At 33.3% G+C, this 18623-nt stretch overlaps 1 protein-coding gene across 3 annotated transcripts in view; it reads left to right on the forward strand.

Moving 5' to 3' along the window:
* Nucleotides 1-13322: 13322 nt before the first annotated feature.
* The window catches only part of LOC128997202 (guanine nucleotide exchange factor subunit Rich), a 40141-nt gene continuing 34840 nt past the window's right edge, over nt 13323-18623 (forward strand). For all 3 annotated transcript variants that reach the window (XM_054422803.1, XM_054422804.1, XM_054422805.1), the window contains exons 1-2: nt 13323-13570; nt 16726-16833. In XM_054422803.1, coding sequence (XP_054278778.1) covers nt 13430-13570; nt 16726-16833 — 249 coding nt within the window. In that variant the 5' untranslated portion in view covers nt 13323-13429. The remainder of the gene's footprint in view (nt 13571-16725; nt 16834-18623) is intronic.

An 18623-nucleotide genomic window follows, 5' to 3' on the forward strand; every position in this document is an offset into this window, starting at 1 on the left:
TGTTGAAGGTAAAGGACCTTTGAAGGAGATGAAGTTCAGCTGTAGCCTACTTGAAAGTAGAGCTCGTACTGTATATACACATACTAATATATGTGAGAAACATTTACTTTGAAATCTACAACATTGCTTTTTTATCTGCTCTCTCTAGTCTAAAACTATAAATTATGTTATGCATACTTTTTATGTGCCCTTAGACTCTAATTTTTGCTGATATGCACGCTGAACATTATCCCTTAAAAATACATTCAAAACCCACACCTGCCTCTAGGCTTTTCCATGATATTCGACTTCAGTTGGGAGTAGTATTTCGTTTTGAAATTGTGAAGATATATTTTTTTTTTTTTAAGTACCTCTTGTTATAATTTGAGTAAAATTTTTAGAATAAAACACTTTTTTATTGTTGTTTTAACACAAGCAAGTTTTAGTTTAATTTGAATTTTGAAAATGTTGTTGCTCTAGTGCAGAGGTTCTATATGTTGAAGAGAGCAAATTAAGTTATTGTTATTTTTTTATCGAGGCAATGCTTGGTAAAACATATTGGCCTATACAGGGATTTTCTGTAGCTTTAGCTTACTATTAGTTTGTTTTTAAAACAATATTTTGTTATTATTTTCATAAATTAATTTAATTTTATAATTTTTGTACTATTATGATTCTTATTGTTGTTTGCTATCCAAATATTAAAAACATTTGTTTACAAAAACATAATTTATTTGGACATTGAGGTGCAATTTGTTTATTTAACTTAATCAACATTGTCCTTCACATGTTCGTTGAACATAATTTGTTCGCCGAACTAGAAAAAAACGTTTTCTGAACATTTATTTAAGTTGTTTGACTAGCAATATATGGTGTTCAGGTTAGAGTGGAAGGCTGGAATGTGGGGCTTGGTAAAATGAGTTTAAATGAGTTAAAATGGTGTTAGTGAGTCGGTGGCTCAGTCGGTAATGTCGCGAACTTCGGGCTCAAGGCAGCGATGTTGTGGGTTCGGATCCTGGACACTGCCACTAAAATTTATCAGTACAGTTCACCTTTGTAATGTACCGGCTCACTCCTTGCTTTGCTGTAAACATTCCACGCACGGGTGGATAGTCTATGTGGACTGGCAAATGCAAGGATAAAAAAAAAATCTCAAAAAGGCGAAGTAATTTAACCCCCACCAGGTTCTCCTCTCTGTGTCCATACCTGACTTCGACTTTGCATTTTTTCTTTCGCCTTTACTTGGCTTAACAAACTGTTGATTTTTACTCAACAAAATCCACATCAGCCCTAAAATTTCTAGTGATTTCTCTTAAGCTGTAATGTCTTCTATTCTTGTTTTTTTTAGTTATCTTCTATTGGGTTCCACAGTAAGCTGTGTTGTTCATACAGCCTAAAGTAATAATACCAGTTACAAAACAGGTCTTTATTCATTATAATGACACAAAATCACTAAACACAAACTGTCACTAAAGGTATGGAAACAGGCTGCAAGATGCTGTGCAACCAAAGGGCTGGTCCCTCCAAACCGCACTATAGTTCGCTTATAAAGCAAACATTTAGGCTGAACATAAATGGTGACACGCTGCCTCCACCCTCACTCTTAAAACGTTTATCTAAGCATCCACACCAAATAAACATCGAATGTTTGCTGGCGAAGAGCGAGATGTTAACAAACATTGTTTGTCCAGTGTGAATGCACCTTTAAACACAGCTTTCCCTTATACTGTTACCCTTCTTGTTATACATATAATGTGTTTTAATTATGAAACTTATTTTATTTATTAATTATTGCAAAATAAAACTCTCTGGATGATCTACAATTAAAACTCTATCAACTTTGGATCAATTATTTATTAACACAAAGTGTTAAGTAAATAAAATTAAGTAGTTTTACTCTCTGATAAAGCCTCATCACCACTATGCCAAATGGCACAGTTCGACATTGCCATGCGGCAAATGGGGATGCGCAACCAGCTTGTGTCGATCAAGCGGCTGACACCAGCTTTTTTGGTCTAATCTTTCGAAGTAAATTTTCAAAATCTGTAGATGTCATTTACACTTTTAGGTTAAGCCGCATGGCAAGATGTCGTTTGCACAACTGTGGGAACTATGCCAAGCGTCCAAGCCGCATAGTTGGTTGTAGTGTTGATGGTTAGCTTTGCCAACGGCCTATGTCAGCATAGTGGGGATGCGGATTTATGAAAGTGTCTTCCAAAGTATGTAACTAAAAACCATCTAATACTCATGGAGAATTTTTCTATTGAATGGCAACTTTCAGCTAGTTTTGCTCAACGCTTGAGTGCCATATCACAAACTTTTTTATTAATTTACCAGTAATTTACCTGTTCTTTGCAACAGGATTTGACCAAAAGTAGAAAACGTTAGTCCTTTGAAGGTACCATAGTTTAAACCAGTGCTCGATTTGCGGTGGAATGGAGTTCTGTTACCTCTCTTTTGGATTGGCATTAGGAAACATAATTAATAAAACCTAATTCTTTTCATTATGTTCATAAACAAATTATTTTGAGCACTGGTTAAAACAGTGATATTATCACTATTGATTTAGTGATTATGAATATAGTGTGGTTTCTATTCTATAATCAATCAATAGTATTTCTAGAAGATAAAACATCTATAAGTTTTACAAAAGATATAAATTAATTATTTTAATCAGCTGTTTGAAAATAAAAAGTTGATAGCATTTAAGACACTTGATTAATTTTACTTTGTTAAATTTTTGTGTAATTTTTTTATTATAGCTTACTCGCCTACTCACCAGCTGTTGTTTTTATTGTGAGAGAGAAGACAGACATCTCATTTTTATGATTGACTAGCTGTAACCCGCGGGCTTTGCCCTGTTTAACTTCTTAATTTTCAAGATTATCTCGTTCGCATGGCTCAATCACGTCCTGGTTGAAGTTTGTTCGCTACGCTCACTCACCTTTAGGTTGGACCTCGTTCGCTACGCTCACTCACCTTTAGTTTGGAGCTCGTTCGCTACGCTCACTCACCTTTAGGTTGGAGCTCGTTCGCTACGCTAACTCGCCTCCAGGTTGAAGTTCGTTCGCTACGCTCACTCACCTTTTGGTTGCAAATTAGCTGTTGTCATAAATGTAAAAGAAATAATAGTGCTGCACCCTGTTGGTAATCCTTGTAACTTTAATGCTATTGAACATCATAGAACAGAACCAACTTGTTTAGTTGAAACAGCTGTTAAGATTCAATAATTCCATTTCTCATAAGGTTAACATGGGAAACTCCAGAGCCACTGGGGCGGAGCCCGAAAGGATTTTTGAAATAAGAATATGCCTATATGTTAATCGGGAATGTGAGCTATCATCATGCCAAATTTCAGCCCAATCCGACCAGTATTTTTCGCGTTCACTTGTCACAAACATACATCCATACATCCATACATCTATACATCCAAACATTCTCATTTATAATATTAGTAGGATAATATTAGCTAATGGTTTGAATGATTGAACGGTTCTCAAAGAATTTGGGAGCAAATAAAATCCTTACCAAAAAATATAAAAAAACACTCACATTTTCACGAAGATGTGCAAGTTATCGATACCTCAATTGGTACCTATACTTGAAAGATAGATAAATAAAAAGAATCACGATACCAAAAATTGTTTTACTGTTAGTATCACAAATCCAAGTATAATTACCTCTAATAAGTCATAGTTAGACAAACTGAACTAGAGGTTGTCCAGTGGTCGAAAAGTCGACCAATAATATGTAATGTATACTTCTTTATTTTCACCCCACGCTGTGAATAAAACATGTGGTTGGAATTTCCTTAATTTGTTTTGATTTTCTGTTTATATTTTGTTGTTACTGTATTTCGTCACTAGCATGGCAACACATAAGACCCATGTTAATTTTTTTCAAATTTAAAATTAATTTTTTGTGATTATTTTTTAGCTTATTTTAATTTATAAAGGGACTCTGCACATCCAAAGAAAAGTATCTTTCTAATAGTATGCATAGATTTTCCCTGCAATACACACGAGCTGAGATAAAATGTTTTAAAGAAACATGCTTGCCTATTAATATATAGATTTTTTGACACATTGGAATACTAATGAATTACTGATTAATGAAGGATTCTTTGTAGCTTGCATAAAACATTTAATAAATTCATAACTGCATTTGATAATAATGTCTATGTTATAAATGATATTTTATTACAAATTTTGTAGCATGCTGTCTGTTTTGCAATGTAGATACAAAAAAACAAGTTGAGTAGTTTTAGTCATTGAAACACTGGACGGAATCGTAATATAAATGTACAAAGAAAAATGTATTTCGTATTTCACTTTTAGTATAACATGCTAACATGTCACGCTTTTATGTGGTAGGCAACACCGATGAATAGATAAAAAACCTGGAGGAAATTAATCATGACTTGAGTTCTTGAAGTTTTGTCAGCCACGTAGAATGTATTTATTAATTAGATGAGGTATTTATTGACAGTTATGAAATTAAAGAATTTTTTTTATAAATAACTTCTTGATCAGCATCATTTGTGTTATTAAATTACCTGAAAAAAACTAAAAGATGTATATCGATTGGACACTCCAATCATCATCAGACCCAGTAGGCGAATGACAAGAATCAAAATTATTGATTCTTGTCATTCGCTTATTGGATCTGATGATTGGAGTGTCCAATCAAAATCGATCACCACTTACCACCTTTCATATGTATTTACCGTCTTGTGAGTCTACAGTTTAAGTCTAAATATATTATTACAAGTGTTATTAGACGTATATATTTTTGTTTTTTTCAAATTTGTTATAGATTCCCTCATTAATGTAACATTAGTTTTTAAAGTGTCATTAGAAAAATTAAATTTATGAAAAAAGGTCTTACCTCAACATTTTGTCAAGTTGTATTTATATTTCTTTAAGCTGGGACCAAAAAATAATTTTACATGTCCGTAACTTCAGTGGCCAACCTTTCCAGAATTTTAAGATGCATGCTTAGTTATACAATTAATTATTAAAGTACCGGTAATGCTGTTGAATTGTATATCTCGGATTAGCTTTGATTGATTTCTTGGGCAAATGTAAGATTTGATTCAGATATTAAATCTTAGATTTGAATCTTTTCTTGAGATTCTATAAATTTGAGATTCAGCCTCAACACACTACTAAGGCATGGGTTTGTACCTTTTTGTGAGTGTAAATCAAATTGTGGTTACAGGATAGACTGCAATTGAATTGACGTTTATTGATAGAAAGAATAGATCTAGTCATTAGAATCGGAATATAATTCACAAAGTGTCTTGTGAAAAATATCTCATGTAAACAAAAATCTTGTGATAATGGTTATCAAGGTATTTTAAGTTATTTAAAAGTTTTCGTTTGGTGCTCCTGATGAAGAGTTGGACTTGTTATAAGGTAGTTCTAAAATGGATAAATTTTGTGGATGAATTTGTTAATATTTAATGTTGTTAAGTGCTTCAGTAGATTAAACTGAAGTATCTGTTTATGGTAAAAAGTTATTGCCTGAAATAAGGTTTATCATTTTCACGTAGGATTTGAATGATCAATGATCCAATAGACATTATTTTTGTTTTTATATCTGTTTTTAACTCCACTACCAACAATTTTGTTTTTATTTTATAGTAACATTCCTGAGGATAAAGACAGTTTATATATTTTTATTTTGATAAAATGTTTTATTTTTTACCAATTAACTTAGGTTGACGAGCACTGGCCAAATACTTGCCATAACAATCCCATATTTTAGCCAAGTATACATAACTACAGAATCACTATTCTTATATGCATATGTCAGTAGGCCTAGTTAAATCAAGTGGATTATCATAAAATAACCTACTAAGGTAGCATAGACAAAATAAATATAACACTAGTAAGAAACTCTAAGAGTGGATTTTTCACTGAACTTTCATTGTTACTAGTATTGTTAACGTTGAATTTATCATCTCTGAACTAATAAATATTTACAACTAAGTATTAATTTTATTTCCACTCTCCTGACCTTGATCTGTTTAATGGTATATTAAAATATTAGGATGTATTCATTATTGAAAAACATTGTTGAGTTCAAAATATTATGTGAGCAATGAAGCTTCAACAGAATCAATTTCAAACCACTTAAATCTTAGGTTTTTGAAGGCTATGAGTTTACCCATTGCGAAATCCTTCTCATGATTATATAAACAAATCTTGTCACATTAATTTTCATTCAATTGTGTGTAGGTTTAAATATTACATTTACAATTATGCCACTATATCAAAGACAATGCATGGGTGTTAGGATTACATAACATCGTGTGTTTGTGAGTTACTAATAATAGCAATCATTTATAACTATACTGTGTAATGGGGCAATACTGTATTTTGAAATCCTTCTAAATTGATAATCAAATTTTTTCTTAGTAGAACTGCTTACAGATTTCAATTTTTGCCGTGGGCACGATAAGGAAACTTATTGACAAAAGAATGAAAATATCTCTTTGACTACATTTAAATTTTAGAAATAAATATTTACCGCCTTCAAAAATATATAAAGAATATACACACAAAAATATACTAATACATTTAACTTCCCAAAGTTTTTAGATATGCTAATTTTAACTCATCCTACATTTAAATAGATTAAATTAATTTAAAAAGTGTGTGCCAAATATAAATCAAAATATGCTAGCTAAAAGTCCAAAACAAAGAGATGAGAAAAGAGTTCTTCTTATGTGTTGCAATCTACATAATTAAAAATCATGTACAATAAGTTATGTAAAAATTATGTACATAATTTTTAATTATGTAGATTGCAACACATAAGAAGAACTCTTTTATCTTATCTCTTTGTTTGGAAGTTTTAGGTACCATATTTTAATTTATATTTGGCACACACTTTTTAAATTAAGTTATTTTATAGTTTTGGGAAAATTCCATACAATGTAACAACAGATTAATATACACTATCTGAAGAAAGTTTGGCATTGCTGTTTAAGCTCAACGAGTTTTTAAACTTTTGATTTTTGTAGATAAACAAGTGTATTAAAATAGGGTATGCTTGTATTAGTATGCATATTCTCACAAGATACTATTTTATATTTCATTTATACACATTGGAGTTTTAAAATTTCCAAAAATAACGTAATATTTGTTTATTTAGGCTTGCACAGTTGGTTTCAGAATCCATAGATTTTTTCAGTAGTGAACATTATCTGAAGACACAGTTGTAAAATAAAACACCTTTTTGTACTTAACCAATGAAATTCTTTTAACATCTTATTCCTATATGTGTACTATTGCAGCTCCTCTCTTACTCTGCTCTAAACTAGCAATGCTAGGCAAGATCAAAGATGGGGTTAGCAGAAGTCATGTTGAGCTGATCGTAGCATCGTAACAATTAGCAGCAGTTGGATCGTTCTCAGAGAGATGCTCGTAACATTCCTTTGCTGATCACACGCTATTGTGGGCTTGTGAGACATTGCTCTAGATTACAAGATATAAATAACCTCATCCTCCACTTCGGTCACCTAATGATTAACAAACACCTTCACAAAGGTTTCACAGGTAAAGCAGTTTAAAAAAATAAAATAAAACAGTTTAGTTGTGTAAATTGTGGATTGTTTACAGCAGTTATCAACTAGTGGTAGTCCAGTGGTCAAAAACTCGACGAAAAATATGTTATGTACAAGCTTCTCTATTTTCACCAAACCCTGTAAATTAAACATGTGATTTCTTCCATTTGTTTTGATTTTCTTTTTATATTTTGTTATTTCGTCACCAGCATGGCAACCCATAAGGCCCATGTTAATTTTTATTACATTTCAAACTCATTTTATGCGCTCATTTTTTAGTATTTTAATTTATAAAGGGATTCTGCACATCTACAGGAAAATATCTTTCTAACAGTATACATAATTTTCCCTGCGATGCACTTGAGTTGAGAAAAAATGCTTTAAAGACAAAGAAACATGCTTGCCTACCTATTAACCTAATATATAGATATAGAACTATTGGAATTGTAAACTGTAATATAACTTTTAACTCAATTTGAATTGTTTTAGCGAATTTCCCATATAGGGAACAAGCTATTACCGTAGTACTCATGGTAAGACCTGGACTCCCAACCGATTTATTTTCCGCTTTGAGGTCCCTAGAGGCCAAAAACACCATCCGTTCAAATTCATATATATATATATTTATTTATATATATACATGTGTGTCCGTTAGCACAATAACTCGAGCAAAAATGATCCGATGTTGATGAAATTTGGTACAACATGTAATCCTATACATTTATTCGAACGAGTTTGCGAACCAGCATGATCAGACTATGGGAACAGGAGTTTATAGGGTAAAAATAGGGTTGAAGCATAAGTTTAGTTTGCGCCTAATGGTTACAGAGAAAACAAAAAAATTTTAAATTTAAAATCCCCATGTTAGTATGGAGAATAAGTCAACTGTTGTAGTTTGCTTGTTTATCAACATATTTTGATCGAATTTCGAAAATAGATTAATTTCTTACTAAACTATTAACAAAAAAAAACCCCACCTTTTTACCCTCACTGTTGCAAAAAACCTAAGTACTCGTTAAACTAATCTTATCTATATTTATTTACCTAACCCGCCATGTTAAACTTCCCTATCCCAAGCGTGATGTATACAACTTCCTTACTTCTCGAGTGATGTAAAGTATCAAAAACTCACTCGGTGATGTAAAGAAACCCATTTAAATAACATTGAGTGCTTAACTTAAAAAATATAACTCTATGGAGCCAACGATGTTCAACGCTAGAAATCAGCTGTGCGCTTGAATGTTATTATTATGCTTTAAAGTATTTTCCTACCTAACCTAGCTTTTGTTAGTAAAAGAACGTTACTGATAGAAGATGAGTGAAATGGATAATGAAAAATATTGTACGTAAACCCATGTTTATTGTCGGGTCAGGTAAAATCTTGTACGTTACACGTTACGCAAGAGCGTGCTGTTTACATCACAGGTGAATTATGCAACTCGCTTCCGCTCGTTGCACAAACATTCACCTGCGTGAAGTAAAAATGCTCTTACTACACTTGTAATGTAAATAGCTATGACTACGCAAGCAGATTTTTTGTGACAATTTCTCCTCCGAAACTACTGAACCGATTGGCATGTTTTTGGTGTAGTTGGAAAGAGCGTAACGTAAAGTTGTGCAGGAAACTTTTTTTATAGGGAAATAATTATTCGCACATTATTGTTTTAAATTTGAGAGTGAAAATTTAAAAACGTACGTTTTCATGTCCCTGGCCTTTTACTTCGTAGATACTGGATTTGTAGTTTATTATTATGTGTTTTAATATTTTTTGGGACGGGGGCAACATGTTACACACATTTATTTGGTTTTAAATAGGTTCTTGGTATTTTTTTCGTATTTTTAAAGTCTCGAAATTCACGACCATGACGTGTCCCTAGGGTACATTTTCCAACTTCCACGCTGTTTTTAGACTAATTATTCATGCCGAAATATATAAAGCCATATTTTTATATCATCAATGGTTATTAAACTTACAAAAAAGGAGCATATTATAATTTTATTGTCATTGCAGACTGACTACCATGACAAAATAAGTCTGTCCCTCGATTTGGTGTCACGACCATTTGGGAAAAATTTTGAACTTTGGAGCACGACAGTGGCAAGCCTGGCGTTGATGGAGTCAGTTGGTTTTAGAGACTAGTTCGGGGTGTACGTCAGGATTGTAGTGCCGGTCGTTTTGAGTTGAAAGGAGGAATTACAAGATTAATAAAGGAAAGATTGTGTTTTTTGTAATTTTGGTGTGTCCATGACCGTACGTAGTCATTCGATGAAGTAGACATGGTGTTAATTTTTGTTTATAAGATATTTCAATTGCTAGATTAACCTAGAAGTCCACTTTGTATCCTCGAACATGAGGTGCAGGGCTACCGCCAGAACAGAGCCAAATAACACGTAATTTCACCAAAAATCACGACCAAAGTTTCACGACCATCGCGGTTTTTTTCACGACCAATCCACCTTTATGGATTATAGTGTGTTTGGTCGTGACAATAACTTTAATATAATTGTAAATTGAATAGTTTAGTTCAATTGAAACACATAGTTTTATTATAACTAACAGTATAATTGAAGGATTGTTTAGAAAGATTTAGATTATTCCAGACAATTCACGACCGTACCGCTTGTCCCTGACCATCACGTTTATGATTTCTATCATAAAAATTTCAAAAATTAAAATATCGTCATATTTCAATGTTTTATACACAAAAGAAGCACACCTCTATACAAACATAACGATTTTTCGGGTCTCAGGTAAGTTTTTTCGGAGTTATACAAACTTAAAAAGATTTTATTGACTTTTTTATATTTTTTGAGTTTTTTTTATTTTTTTCTTGAAATACCAAATATACCAAAAGCTCAGTGACCTTTTTATTGTATAATGGTCACTAAAGTAAATTAGTTTATAGCAAAACATAGTTATAAAAATAATATTAACTATTTTTAATATTCATTTAAATGTCCGTTATGGTCGTGACAGGATTTTGTGTTTTTCTACTAAAGATGCTCTTTAAAAAGAAAACTACCAAAGATATTGCGTTACCATGGACATTTTATGAAACTTCAAATGTTAATGAAATAAAAAAAAATAATAAAAGTTTTGAAAAAGGGGACAAAAATTTGCAAAGTGCTTTTCCTGAAAACGTACGTTTTTAAATTTTCACTCTTGAATTTATGAACTTCAATTTATTAAAATATTGAAATAAAACATACAGAATTGAAAACCTAAAGAATATGAATTGAAAATCAATATCTGTACATTTATATCGGAGTCAATATTTTCATAGTCCACTAACCAAGCTTTCGTAAATATACAAAACCATTAGCTGCTTCCAAGCAAAACAGCTGTTACAACCCTACTTGCAACTTCGCCACTTCAAAGGCCGCGGCCTGGAGTTAAAGTCGGCCGTGTATACTTTTACTTTAATACTTAATACTTTCTTTTGAAATGGCGACCATACAATGTAGGTATTTTAAGCCAAGTATGAATGGAGATGAGTGTAGGATGAGTGGCGCGATCTTGTAGTCTTGTTAGTGACTAAGGCCGACATACCTTAGACACAGCTGTTAATTAATAGCCCAAACAGCTAATGACAACTAAGGGACAGTTTATAGTGGAATCCGAACCACATATTTCCTTGGTATATACGAATAGGTCTAATTATCAGGATAGTACTGCGGATAGTCGTAATACTCACTAGTGCGGACGTTAATCCACACCAGGGAGTATCCCATCCATAGTGCTAGCCTATAAATATCCACAATCCGTGACCTCCTAGTAGCTAGATTACAGGACGACACCACCCGTCCCAGTCTGAGGTCCTTGTGGAGTATTTTTTATCTATGCTTTAACTCCCGACCGCGGCCTGGTAGAATTGGAAAACGTTGCAAGTGGTGTTGTCTAGCGCCAGACATCCCATAAGATAACATGACAGACAGGTGACACCAGCTTAATTCGCGTATTATTAATTAAAATTTAGGAACATAAAATTATTAATATATTAAAAATAAAACATATAGAATTTAAAAACAAAACCATATTTAAATTGAAAATCTATTTTTGTACATTTAAAATGAATCCAATATTTTCATAGCCCAGTAACCGAGCTTTCGTATTCTTAAAATATGTACCCAAATACCATTAGCCGCATCAAAAAAACAGCTGTTACAACCCTACTTGCGATGTTGCCACTTCGAAGGCCGTGGCCTTGAGTTAAAGGGGGGCCGTGATAGAATCGTCAGCCGTCATAACAAAAACTCCTATGTGGCTGCATGGTAGTGTAACCAAGCCTGCTTTTCATAAGCGAACGAGAAAGAAAGAAACTTCACATCCGTTTCAATCGCGGATTACTCCTCTCATACTGCGCATGCGTGAGTAAACCGTTCCGTGGAACTGTGACATATATCAGATATCAGATTTATCTGCTACAACGTGTACAGTCTCACTCACACAGTACAATGAATTGAATATAGCACGGTTGTTCCTTTACTTTTACCAACTAGTCTGCGCTTTGTTTTTACTTTAGTATACTTTCTGGTTCTTGCTTATATGTTGGTTTATTATTTTAGGATCTCATGTGCAAGTCCACCCCCTCACTTCACGGTAATTTTATAATATTGACTTACTATCCTAAATTGCTGCCTTTTGGTTTGAAAGAATCTTACTGCATTTTAGATCACCACGCCATGTTCTGAGTCAGCTATATCACCATTAAAGTACTATATCTGTGATATCACAATAAAAAATTATGGATCTAGGTATCAATAAAAACTTGAAAGTAACATACTTTAAAGCTAGAAACATAATTTGTAAATTAAACTTGAATATTAATAGATTATTAGGCGTATACCAAGCTAGCCTAGACCTATCTCAAAATATCTACACTAATATTATGTTAGTTATGCCAGTTAAATATTTACAAATTATTGATACTTATTTTATAGTTTGTGCTGAAACTAAGTAGCCTACTTGATCGCTCGACACTGTATGTTCGGGTCAGGCCTGCATAAAGTTATAAATTAAACTCTTGTTTAACAAATGTAGTGACATTGACTGTAATGGAATAAAGCGTTTGGAATAATAAAAGGAATGTGAGAAGTTAAGTTAGGTTCCTTTATTTTGTAAATTTGTAACACAGAGGACAGAGATGAAGTTGGCCTGATCTAACGGACGGTTTCAGTCTAGCTGTCAATGTTAATTTCAGAATATACATATATACGTATATGTTTACCATTTTACTGCATCTAAGTTATCTTCTTATGTATCCAAATGGCCGCGAGTGGAATTGGATTGGATTGGATTTTCAATATTACCTTACCTGTGTCATCATCAATGTACTAATATGGGTTGGTTAGGTTAAAAGTAGAAATAAAAATGTATAGAAATTTTACAACTAAGGAAAATAATAACCTAAATTCCACATTACGGTATCTAGTATATAGGATCTATATAGGTGAACCCTGTTTTTTCCTTCCACCATGGGTGAACCCTAGTTGAGTGAGTTGGCGTTGGCTTTGTTTGACTGGGAGAACAAAGTGAGGTTAACCGGTTGCAGTATCCGTTCCTTCCATCGTCATCGAACGCGTGTCACTTGTTACAGCTCCCATAGTCCCATGGAACAGTTTGTTTGCGCATGCGCATTGGAGAGGAGTAATCCGCGATTGAAACGGATGTGAAACTTCACCTCTGTGACAGACTACAGACAGGAAATATTTTTTTTATTGAAACATATGATTTTGGCCATGTCTCCCAAGCTGCTGTGAAGGAGTGGGAAGTCGAAGTGTCACTTAATTTAGTTAACCAAAACCAAACCCAAACAATCTTGTGATGAAAGTGTCAGTGTTATTTCTCGTAATTTAATTTAATTTTGTAAATTCAAAATGTATTTTGCTTTAGGATGGCCTAAAGTACTAAATTTGCCACATTTAAATAACTGCTCAATTCGTCAAGTAATATGTAACAGGGACAAAACCTACTTTGCCATTCTGTCAGATGACACTTTGTCAATATTTTTTTGCAAGGTAAGCTAAGCCTAGTCATGGCTAATTTGGCTAATATTATTAACTATACCAAGTTAATGTCAAAGCAAAAGCGTACCATGGCTAATCTTTTCATTGTGTTAACCCATCACCCCTCTCATTAAGATTTTCCTTACCTAACTAACTTAGGTAGGCCACATAAGCCAACACAGTTTCCATGTCTTAAAAAGCTGAAAGAAAAAAAACATGAGTAGGCCTAGGCAAATTATAGTTAGCAATAGGCTTAGACCTAAAAGACAACATAAAGTAGGAGAAATAATCTTACTGTACACCTATTTATTGAAGCTTGTGCCTAAGCCCACAAAATTTATCATTATTTACATCACATAAGTTATTTGTTGACAGCTAGGCTAGCCTAGGCCTTTGTTCGAACTAGCAGTTATCGCTTTTGGAATGTGACAACTCTAGTAAGTTATAAGTTACGGTACTGTTTTCAATTGATTCCCAGTTCCACAGTTTTTACCCTATTTTTGTAGCGTAAACATCAGATTTGTTATTTAGTTGGTGTACCGGTAAGACTTAGTTGAAAAATATAGCCTCAACGCCTAGTTTCAAGCCTTACTCGTTAAGGCAATAGGTTTCTTAAAAAGATGGCTTTTAACTTTTAAGCTTATAAATTGTAGTGAATTGTTAAAAGGAGGAGGAACGGTTGTTGTGGAACTTAAAATTTCCCAAAATACATCCATCCCTAGGCTTGTGAAACAAACAGATAATACTCGACTCCTAAAAATTGAATTCTGTACTTGAGGAGTATCCTATACTTATAAACTAGGCTAGGCTATACAAATGAGTTATAAGGCTAAGTTTTAAAAATATGTTAACTCTAGCCCTAAATCCCTAGTCTTACATGATTTTCTCAAGTTAAGGAAAGTCCTATGAAACCCAATAAAATAAAGCTGAGCTTAGTTAGCCTACATCTCTAAAAGATCAAGTCACAAAATAAGGACACTGTTCCGTTAAGCTACTTTTTATGGATTTTTATTCGTGTGTTTTCTACGCCAATGGCATTGTTACGTTTTAAAAGGGAACAGTCCAAAACCCTGGTCTTGTTAGGTAACTATCTCAAATCAAATTAAGTTATTTAAGTTAGTTAGCCGGAATTAACAAAACAAGTTGCATTAGCCAAGTTGTAACATTATTATATAACATGCCTTACATGATAGGCTACCGGTACTTAAAAATATAGGTTTTTTACAAAATAGCTTACATAATACTTAGAAATAATAGCATAAGTTAGTCTTATAAATTAACCTTTCAGAGGGCGCATTGGTTTTCAAAACGGGAGAGGGCGCACCTGGAGTTACTTCCAGGTCAATAAAAACAAACATTTATGAAGTGAAATTTGTATTTTAGTGCACAAATTACGTTTTATTTTTAATTTTTAACATCAAAAATGTGTTTAGTGAACTCTTAATTATAAAATAACTTAGGCCTATAGATTTTATAAATATACCTAAAATTAAACTATTATTCTATCAAATGTTCTAACATAAAAGTACCTATATGAAGAAATCTTTTACAAGAATATATTCAAGAAGTTAATTTTAACTTTCACCACAATGTCCTATAATGTGGTTCTAGATGATAACACTCACAATACCGATGTTTTAAGTAATTTAACATAATGGGTATCTTAATACTAAATTACTCTGTACATACGTCGTTCGTAAATCTCCCTTTCAGCGCTGGCTAAGAGTGTTGCAATTCAAAATTTAACTTCATCACTCATCGTTTAAAAACTATATATTTACTAAATAATGTCATGAATTGTAAAAAACTAATTATTTACAGTAATTATTTACAAGCAATAATCAACGCACACACTAACTTAGAGGTCGCAAATGGAAGTTGCCTCCAGGCTGTACGAGAATCAGCAGGGCGCACACGGAAGCAACTTCCAGCCTCTTACAAAACTAACAAATATAAAATAGTAGGGGGGAGTTTTGACCTTCACTCGATTCGAGGAATGAGGTGCGTGAGGTACAGTGAAACTCACACTGCCGACACCACTCAAAATAATACAATCGTGAAAAATAAAACATCCCTGGAGGTTACTACTTCCGTGATCCGACCTCTGGAAGGTTAATATTTCAATAGCATTCCTAGAGTTGATGTGAGTTAAGAATTTCTGGACGCTGTAAGAGGTAAAATTGGTCAAAAGAGATTTTAATTGTTTTTAGCGAATTTCCCTATAGGGAAGTAGCTATTACCGTAGGTCTCATGGAAAGACCTAGGCCCGGGACCGATTTACCTTTTCATTTTGATGTCCCCAGAAGCCAAAAACACCATTTGTTCAAATTTTTATATATCTATATAGATATATATATGTGTCCATCCGCACGATAACTTGAGTAATTTTTGTCCGATTTTGATCAAATTTGGTTTGAAGGTGTTAGGCGGGATAAACTTGAATGAGTTCGCGAACCAGCATGATCGGACTATTGGAACGGGCGTTTATGGGGGGTTTTATGGGGTAAAAATAGGTTTTTCCCATATTTGACCCTAAAAACACAAAATTTCACAATTTCTTTCTAAACCATTTTGTATAGCTTAAAAAAACAAACAATTTAGTATATTGAAGCGTTATTATGCGCCTAATTGTTACGGATAAAATTTTAAAAAATTGTAATTTTAAAATTCCCATGTTATTCTTATGGAGAATAAGTCAACTGTTGTAGTTTGCTTGTTTATGAACATATTTTGATACCTACAATTTGGAAAATACATTAATTTCTTACTAAACTACAGTAGGCCTACCTTTTAACATTTTTCATAAAAAAAAACTTTTTTACCCTCCCTGTTGCAGCAAACCTAAGTACTCGTTAAACTAATTCTGTTTGAATAGGGAACAAATGTGATATTTTTAAGGAGACATTCTAGTGTGAATCCAATCAGGCAAATGGAAGTTCGCTAAGTCTGCAGGTTTGCTGCGGCGGGGGTATTTAAAAATTTAAAAAGGTTTGACTATCTTAAGAGAAAGTGGAAGTGAGTTGAAAAGTTAAATGCCATTGTACTGCAAGTGTTTTGGAAAAAAAGTTGTAGAATGTTTTGGAATTGGAGCCCTTCAGATTTGAAGTCGAGCACTGTAACCAATTAATCAGTCGATTATTTTATTAACTTTAACTATAATTTTTCAGCCATGTCTTCCAATTACACTGCACAGGCGGTCTCACGAGTCTGTGGAAGATATTGGAATGAACGAGTCTGTAGAATGGAGGCCGGACTCAAGTATGCTGGTTGTTGCTGTGAGTAGGATCTTTTTTTATAAGAAAACAAAATAGGCCTATGAGACTATATGAGCTGGTAATTTTTTTTAGCATCACTATTAGTACTAGGCCTATTTTACAACCGATTAACCAATTGACCACATACCGGTACATGGTTGCTCGGTGATAGCACCCTGGACTGATGTGCCTGAATTTGCAGTTTTCAGACCAACCGCCTATACAATCTTATCGCTGCAGCCACTATGGCCTGCACATGTAATTCTATAAATACAGTAATGATACTTTAATATTACAGTAATACTTAGTAGGCCTAATTGCAGTAGAACCATTGACTATGAAATACTGAAGTAGACATCCCATCTTAATGGAACAGCTGTCGTTTATTTTTTGTCGTTCATAGTTGTGTGAGCCAGTCACAGAATGTGCTAGTGTCTAAAATTATATTTTCTATTCTACCGGTACCTTATTTTTTGTTGCTGATAAAATTAATGAGTAATAACAGTTGCTATAACTCACAATAATCCATTCCATCTGTCTGACTTAGTAAAAAAGTTCATATATTTTGACAGAAATCAGTAGCCTAATTTAGATCAGCACAAACTGTCAGTGGCTCATTAACTGCGACGATTTTGATCAAAAGACCTGCGACAACATTAAGATGAGGATGAAATGTCTAGTGGTAGACTATCAATGATAATACTCCAAGTGTCAGAATCAATTAAGTTAGGGCATTCCGATAGTAAACAATTTGGATAGTTGGATTTTTACAAAGATTTGAGATATTTAATTATAAATAGGTCATGTCGAGCCCATCTTTTACTATCGCGATTGCAGGACATGCCTGCAAAGATTTTGCAATTGAAAAATTCACCCCTTTGACGCAATTTTGGAGCACAATGATGATGTTTCTGTGACCTCGAGGGACGATGTTGATGTCACTTGACTGCAGGAGATGTTCCAGATTTTGCCGCGATTACTGAAGACGATTAGCCTATGATGTTTTCGTGGCAGAGGGAGAGGATGATGTCTACACAACTGCGGAAGATATTCAGGGTTTTGCTGCAATCTTGGCATATTCCTTTTTCAATAAAGATTCTTTTCAATGTGGTTTTAAGTTTTTTTTATTTATTTCTGAAAGTGATCTGGATAATTGGCTTCTTGGATAGTTGGAGTTCGGATAGTAGGGAGTCTTTCTTTATTATATTTGTATTTCAAAATTTTTAAATTTAGGTACGGTATATAAATAAATACTAGGCTATAATACATATTTAATATTGTTTATTATTTTTAATGTTACTGTGAAGGCAATTAACCAGGCTGCAACAGTTTTTTTTTAGGTTAAATGATTATTACTCTACTAGGCCTACTTTCATGGACCTTGTAGTTTCTTGCCTTCATTACATACAACTTATACCTAACCTTACTACTTTACCTTACCTTATCTTACTTTCTAATAACTTATCAAATCAATAAGCATTATTGATCTAATTATTTTTGGATTTGCCAAACTTTACTGAAATTGGAGAATAAAAAAACTTAACCTATAGTCCTACTGACAGAGCTAGTTACTACATTTAAATTTACCCTGTGAAATCATCTGGAGGGGTTTTCCTGTACAACCACCTGACTGTTACTGTTAAGAAAAAGCTCTATAAGCAGGTGGGCTCCCTCCAAACCAACCTAACATATACACGTAGAGCTATTTAATACGTTTATTCTCTCTGTGCTGACATCTGGAGGGTTTCTCGTGTTCTACCACCTAACTGTAGATAGCTATATATGAAGCTCTATCAGCTGATGCAATCACC

The sequence above is a fragment of the Macrosteles quadrilineatus genome, unplaced genomic scaffold (genome assembly GCF_028750875.1).
Source record: "Macrosteles quadrilineatus isolate MER2022 unplaced genomic scaffold, UCM_ALF_1.0 Scaffold_6__1_contigs__length_79288215, whole genome shotgun sequence".
Lineage (NCBI taxonomy): Eukaryota > Metazoa > Arthropoda > Insecta > Hemiptera > Cicadellidae > Macrosteles > Macrosteles quadrilineatus.